Raw genomic sequence first — 7665 nt, 5'->3', positions numbered from 1 at the left:
TTTCACAGGAACGTTGCAGCAGGAGCAACAAACTAGCTCGAAAAATGTGCTCGGGGAATTTAGTAACGCTCCTTCCCTTCCTCAGCAGCTACTGCCGAGGTGCCCTTGTGCAAGGCACTTTAATCCCCCCCAGCTGCTTCGGCGGACAGATAATGGGAAGCTTCGAGGTGGGAAAAAGCACACAACTTCAGAAAGCGCTGGAAAAACAGCTTCGAATTCCACCTGGATGAATGAAGGTTAAATCGGTCCACATGTATATTCGTACTGACTGGGTTTCAGCAGTCGGAGCGTCCAGAGGGACACACAACACGGTGATTTATTTTAGAGTTATTTTCAGACATGTGTGGGTCACTGTGAGCATCTTCTGCCACACTGACTCCGGCTAACACAGGAGGCTAGACCTGGGGCGAGGTGATACCGAGGGATCCGGGAGGCTGCCAGTTTAAAAGAAAAGCAGCTCTGGGCGATCACCTCCCACAGAAGTGGAGCGGCACGTTTTTCGACACGTTTTCTTCTCCAAAGCCCCAGGCTCGGAGCTCCAGCCGGTCCTCCTCCTCCTCCTCCCTATCGTCTTCCTCTACATCTCCCTCCTCGTACAGACTGGGCTCCTCCACAGAAGTCTCCATGTTTGGGTTGTAGCCGCCGAACGCCCGCGCCTCGCTGTACTCGTAAATGGTGGGGAGGCTGCTGCGCAAACCGAAGCGGCGCCGCAGCGCCACCAGGAGGGGCTGCGGGACGGTGAAGATGTCCACGTTGTTGCCCAGGTCGATCCAGGCCAGGCAGGGGAACTTCTTGGGGTCCTTCACGGCGTCCGTCAGGTCTTTCAGGATGGCCACCGTCAGGCGGTTGCCGTTGATGGCCAGCGTGGTCAGCTTTGGCAGGAGGCCGAGGTAGGGCAGCAGCAGCCGCAAGCTCTCGTCCTGCAGCTCGGTGAAGCTCAGGTCCACGGCCGACACCACGTCGCTGCTGCTCTGAAGGTAGAAGGCCACGCGGTGGACGTCCCGGCCCGACAGCGGGATTCCTGACAGGTTGACCACGTCGCCCGACAGCTTCTTCTTCAGGGTGGTCTTCAGACTGTAGGAAAGATAAGAAAAAACCAAGTTTAGCAGTCACTCTGGTAGTTACTTACCCAAAGACAAGCGCATCTTTACTTAACGATACCGAGGTTATCGATTTATGGGCTCCGTAATGGGGTGCCACAAGTACAGGGGAACTGCAAAGTATGCAAAAAAAACAGAAACAGCATCCACCAGTGTAGAGAGTTTAGCAATCAATAACGTGAAGAAGAAAATTTGCATTTAAATGTGTCTCGGTCTGAGTCCCTCGAGCAACAAATTCCGTCTCTGGGGCTGAACGTCGTCTAAGGAAAGGCACCAGCTGTTTTCACTTTCGGGTGTCACTTTTTTTTTCTCCCCCCTCATATAAGCCAACTCTAAGCTTCTGAGTGCCCATCAGAGATAATAAATAAATAAATAAATTTCCGATTATAAAACAGAGAAAAGTAAACATGTTGCCCTTCTGTCGGAGCCAATTAGAAACAAACGTGTCACCTCGCTCTCAGCTGGGAACAGAGGTTCACCCCTGGGACGAGTGCGATTTTCAAAACAGGGATTCAGACGAGAGATTTATTTTTTGGGTGCGTTTTAAAAAAAAAATAAAAATCAGGTCACTTGTGTCTTAAGTGTTGCGAGCTGACGGGTTAATAAGCCACTTGAGCTGAGCTGCAGAAGAAAAAAAAGAGAGTTTCTAATGCGGCAGTGCGAGATCACGGTCGGCGAGGAGCTTTAAGACGCTTCATTTTCTTGCAGCAGGTTTCATAAGAATCTGGACAGTGAGAAGTTGCAGTGGCACCGTCGAGCTTCGGAGGCGCTGGTGTGCAGATTTTGCTACCGTAGTCTTCCGTTCTAATTCAGCACACGCTCTTAAGAGTTGAATCAGTCCTCTAATCTATCTCTGATCAAAAAAGGCAAACATTTCCAAGAACTTTTCCTTTAAGTTTTGTCAGGATTTGATTAATGCATGTGCAGGACAGACAGGAAGATATAAAAGAGTAAGTGATGGATGGATGGATGGATGGATGGATGCTCTGCAGAAGCGAGAGACAAAACCAACAAGTCATCATCTTCCCTCTCAGGCCAAATGATTTCAGACAACAGGTGTTGAGTGAGTCCATCTTGAGGGAAAGTAGCACTCTCGACTACCCGACTGTCAGGCTGGATCACGGCGTTCCTCGCTGCCTCAGCTCGCACAGGACGGTCTGCAACGAGATGTTCTCTCCGTATCAGAACGTGGTTAAATATGCATAAGAGAGCTATAAGGCGCCGACATGCGTGTCGGCGTAGCGTTAAGTCGGAGCACTGCGGCGCGGCACGCTTTGTTTTTACTGGCATTTGGACTTGGAAGATGTCTGAGGGAAGACATCTGCCAAACAAATGACAATGAGGCAGCAGCGTGGGAGAGTTGGTTTAAAAACAAAAAAAAAGAAGCTGACATACAGGAGAAAAATGTTCTGTTTAAGTGGCCTAAGGTTTATCTTCTCTTTGTCTTAGTCCTGTTTGCCTTTTTCTGCGTCCCTCTGCCTCCTCAGGCACAGCGAGGAGGATTATCCCTACATCTCTCTCTGCTCTCTGGTCTGTCTGGGAGCCTCATAAATCGGCAGGCTGTGCTCTTTACATCTGTCACCCTCTCTGCTCGGTTAAGGGAAAGAAAAAGATCTGTAGCACACCGGGGCTGTGATACGCACGACTATTGATTCCAGGAGTGGGCTATAATTCATCTCTCCCTCCCTCATATCCTCAACTCCCGCTCACTGCCTCTCACTTTCTTGCTCTTTCTATTTTCTTGGCCTCTTTTCTTTTCTTTTTTTTATTATTGTGCAATCTCACTGTCTCTTCTCGCTCTGAATTTGATCTGCTGAAGCAAATGTATTCACGGTTTTGTGCATTCGCTCGAACTGAAATTCTCATCTGGCCACCCCAGAACCCCCTAACAACTGTTAACGTATTAGAATAACAACATGAGTTTCATCGGATGTATTTTTATAAGGCTGCAAATAATCAGTTTCATGTTAATTCTACTCAAAATATTCTTGATGTGGGGTTTTTAGAAGAGAAATTGCAAGATAAATAGAAGGGGTTATGAGATGATTAATAGGAAAGAACACATTTTGTTTATTTGTTAGATTTTTTAAAAATCTTTCCTTTTGATTGTGGATTACTGGGTATTACTCAAACACTAAAAAGCATTCATATGAAACAACCTGAGAAATAAAAAAATAATCGCTGGACTAGTCATCACACCTGTAGACATACTTTGTGTTGTTTCGAGGGCTGAGGAGTTGAAAAGAAACACATTTGAATGTCAGAAAATAGGGAAAATGCACAATTGAGAACAGCCAGAAACACAGAAATATTCCATTTACATGACATAATCAGCAAAAACTCAGACGAGCAGTTCACGTTGACATCTTTTTTGTCACTCACAGATGCATTAACCAGCGATTCCAGCTGTCAACTGTCACCCACTAGCTTCGTAAAACGCTGGGAACTGCATCTTCTCGGCACGCTCCGCCCGCCCTCCTGCGAGGTTTTACTGTACCACCGTGCAGCTTCTGCACTTTGCTGTAATGAAACCGACTGTTGTTGGCGCTGACTTATTTATAGGAGAGTTTTCCTGCCCCTGCCGGAGCACCTTCCCTCTCACCTGCAGGAACGGACCGATTCCTCGAGACAAGGCGGGGAGAAGGTGCCGTGGCTGAGTGGGTGGCGCATGCACGGGGAGGGTGGGCTCTAATGCGCTTCTAATGAGACGGAGTAAAGGCAACTTCAGACTTCCTTCCAAATCTGCAGCCTAACGGCTCCGTGGGCACAGTTCCACCCACAGGCTGCTCGGCTGGCTGCGGGCCCAGGGGCACAGCTAGCATTTCTAAAGCCACAGTGTACACTATAGTCCATCAGCATGAAACGATAACATAAACAACAAAATGTCTCATCTAGCTGCCTCTGATGTGGCTGCCATGCTCGTAGGCAGTGGTACATATCCTCTTGGACCAGCTGAGGCACAAACAACTTCAAAGGGAGAGTCTACCCGCATAAATATGATGCGAACAAGAGCGTCTCCCCTGCTCCGAGACTGGTTTTAAAGCAAATAACTGAGGGGAAATCCATCTATTGACATCCTCAGGAGCAACTGATACAACAGCGCAGCAATCTAATAAGAGCTGAGTCTCATGTGTCAAACTATTGGCTGCTTAAATGTGGGTTCGGGCGGACTGTCTAATTGCTTTTCATAGCCCGTCTTTCCTCGGGGATGTTGTTAACTTTTACGCGCTGAACAAGGGTCCTTGCTGTTCTATAGTTATGTAAACCCCAGAGGTAGGAAATAAAACATCTGGGGTTTGTGATGTCGAAATCGAGCGCAGGCAAAGAGATCGAGGTCAGAGAGAAGTCTGGGAAAGTGTCTTTTAATGAAACATTTTAGAGCGCTGCAGTGATTCAGTCTGTCTTTCATACTGGATAACAAATCTGCAGCGATCCATCGCACAGCGTCGATAAAGAGATTTACTCAGACGGCCTCAGATGTCCTGCGACGACTGTGGCTTCTTCTGCTTCTTTACAAAATAATGTTCTATCAGTTCGCTGCTTTACAAAGACGTAACCTTGGCTTCTTGCACCTCTGTTTTCGACCACACATACGTAGGATCTTTTTTACTTTTCCCCAGACGGCATTAAAGGTCAGTGGCAGATCCATTGATTTCTGTGTTCACACTCATTTTTCTGGCCCACGTACCGGTACCACTCAGTATCAGGTTGGTCTGCATTGAGCCTCTCCTCGTGGTACAAAAAGTTAAGTGCTCATCATTAGGCTGCAGCTTCACCATCCCGCTAATCAATTTCCACTCGAATGCAACCAAACACTTCCCCTACAGCAGAGCGACCGGAAGCCGGAGGGATGAAGGTAAAAAAAAGGGCTGCAAGGGGTAGAACGTTCTCCCCCCGAATTAAAACGTTTCTTACAATCTTACATCCCCGGCGATATTCTGCCAAGCGGAGTGAGAGTTAAAAGCAAATGGCAGCTGGAACTTGTAATCTGTCTTCCCACATAGAATACACGTTCCCCTTCATTTACCCTCATGAATCAGTAATACATCAACAGACAGGGGAGGTGCTGGAGGTTATGTTTTTTTTTTTTTCTCCTCAAGTTGATTCGCTGTGAGATTTAATGTAGCGACGGGTGGCGAGTGTTTTAGGACCATGCCTGATAAAAATAAATACATGTTCATTAACTGTATGTTTAACTCCCTTCGTTTTTAATGTCATTCTGCTCGTACCTTTTTGTAATTCTACTCATTGACTTCTTAGACTGTATGGTATTTATTTTTCTTTTTTAACTTTAATTTATTTTATTTTACTTTATTATTATTATTTCTTTTATTGTCTTCATATACTTGGCAAGAAACAAACAAACAAGGACAAAACAACAACCCTCCCCCCAAACAAACAAGCAAACAAACAAACAAACAAACAACCAACCAAACAGCTGTAACATTGTTACTTGTAAATTGTACATATGGAAATTTTTGTATCTTTGTATTGTATTTTTATTTTATTTTATTTTGTTTTTATTTTATTTTAAAAAATTATTTTTTAAGTTTTATTTCATTTTATTTTATTTTATTTTTAAAAATATTTTTATTATTATTGTTTCTTTTTTGTCTTTCTTTACTTGGCAAGAAACAAACAAAAACAAAACACCTCCTCCCCCCTAAAAAAACAAACAAAAACAAAAACAAACTGCTTGCTTTTTGCTTCTTATTTCTATTTTATTTCATTCACTTTTTGCATATTCATATATAATAATTTATTTTGTGCTATTGATAATAAATCAAACAACCTCCCTTGTGGATCAATAAAGTTTATTTAAGCATAGCTTCATATTAGTTTAGAACAAAAGTAGTTTTAATCTTTTCCATTTAGTCAGCAGAGAAGCAAATAAAAGCTTCTTTCAAAAAAAAGTGGAACTGCTCCTTTAGTGCTTTACTGACAAATGAACAAATTGAGTTAACAACATTAAGTATGCCAGCCNTTTCTGAACTGAACCATCAACCTACTTATAAAGTTGCTCAAACCGTCTCCACTACGACAGCAGCCACTTAAAACCTTCTATCATAATAATAGTTAGCAGTCACAGGCACATTTCTCAAGAATGGATGCTTTGTCAAATTAACCTTTGACCCTTTAAATTGATTTAATCAGCAGTACTTCAGTGTATTTACTAATGTTTAAATGATAGATAGCACTGTTAAACTTTTGAGACAATTATTTTTTCAGAGCAGTTTTCAGAGAAAGTTCATGTTAACATACACAAATGAGGCAGTGAATATGCAGTAATTTGGATAAATGTAGTAAAATAAACACCTGAATGGGAGTTTTGGAGGTGAAATCTTAAAATCAGGCAGTGCATGAAATAGCCCCGTTGTTTTCTGCAGCGTCTTAAGCAGAACTTTAAATGCATGACTTGTATCGGAGCGTTTCATTTAACTGTTATTGATACGTCCACTGAAGGTTCTGCTCCAAACAGAGCTGCTGCCATTAAAGGGAAACGTGTGAGAGAGCTGGTATCGGGGTGAAATCGTTGGAAGTAAGAGCAAATGAACGAAAACATTCCCTCGGCCTCCTACATGGAAGCAGCACAGTGTGTTTTAACCCCACGTCCGTTACTGTACACATCCCCACGGCCGGGAATAAACAGTTCAGTGAGCGATGAGCCGGGCTGTCGGTTTAGAAAACAGCGAGGGTAATTTGTCTTAGAAGTATGTGCAAACACTTTGAGATGACACAACATGTGCAGCAGAGATCAGTGATGCTCTTTAGCAGTGACACGACAGGATGTGACGTGAACCGCATTTTGGATTTTTTAATGCTTCAACAGAAATCAGCTGATAAATTACAGAAAATTCTCAAGTTTCCTCGTTGGGGAAATTCTTTTGCATCTTCCTGTTTATCAAATTCTACAGAAATATGCTTTCTCTTTAATTGTGTCACCAGATGTTTAGCAGTTTTCTGGAAATAACCCCCCAAAACATCCACTTAATACAAATGACTGAAAGTAAAATCTTCACTTGTCGTCACTTGAACCTGCAGTGTGAACGTCTGCAGCGTCCGCTCACTGCAAACCAGATCCTCTGTTTTTCTGACACTCCTCGGTTTCCATTTGTGGGACAAACGGGGGGATCGCAGATGGGACGCCTCAGGCTCTGCCCCCGCCAACGTGAAAATGCCTCGCTAGCAGAGCCGCTACAAGTCAGCAGGATGTTGATATCATTGTGCCTCTGGCAGGCGGACAGGCCCATACAGGGAACCGTCCTCGTCCACACAGTATTAAATGCTGACATGGAAACCAGCTGCTCTGTAAGGTGTCCCTGAAGCAATGAGAGGGATTGTGACTTTCATGGCTTTTTAGGGTGAGACTGAGGTTCAGATGTAGAAAACTAAAAGATCTCCGTCAGCAAGAAAAAATAAAATATCGGGCCTAAATTGTCTTTGTGATAGAATTTAAAAGAGAAATCTAGCGTATCTGCTATTAGACACATCTCTGGGATCATTTTCAGAAACAATGCTGCATACAGATCTCCAGAAAAGTGGATGTTTTAGTTACAGCAATACA

The 7665-nt window shown here is 44.0% G+C and overlaps 1 protein-coding gene across 1 annotated transcript in view; it reads right to left on the bottom strand.

Moving 5' to 3' along the window:
• Nucleotides 1-467: 467 nt before the first annotated feature.
• The window catches only part of lrrc75bb (leucine rich repeat containing 75Bb), a 30632-nt gene continuing 23434 nt past the window's right edge, over nucleotides 468-7665 (bottom strand). The window contains exon 4 of the mRNA XM_008293740.1: nucleotides 468-1074. Within this exon, the coding sequence (XP_008291962.1) occupies nucleotides 468-1074 (607 nt within the window). The remainder of the gene's footprint in view (nucleotides 1075-7665) is intronic.

The sequence above is a fragment of the Stegastes partitus genome, unplaced genomic scaffold (genome assembly GCF_000690725.1).
Source record: "Stegastes partitus isolate 25-593 unplaced genomic scaffold, Stegastes_partitus-1.0.2 Scaffold907, whole genome shotgun sequence".
NCBI lineage: Eukaryota > Metazoa > Chordata > Actinopteri > Pomacentridae > Stegastes > Stegastes partitus.
Note: the sequence above shows the minus strand (reverse complement) of the source record. Positions and strands in the feature narration are given on the sequence as shown.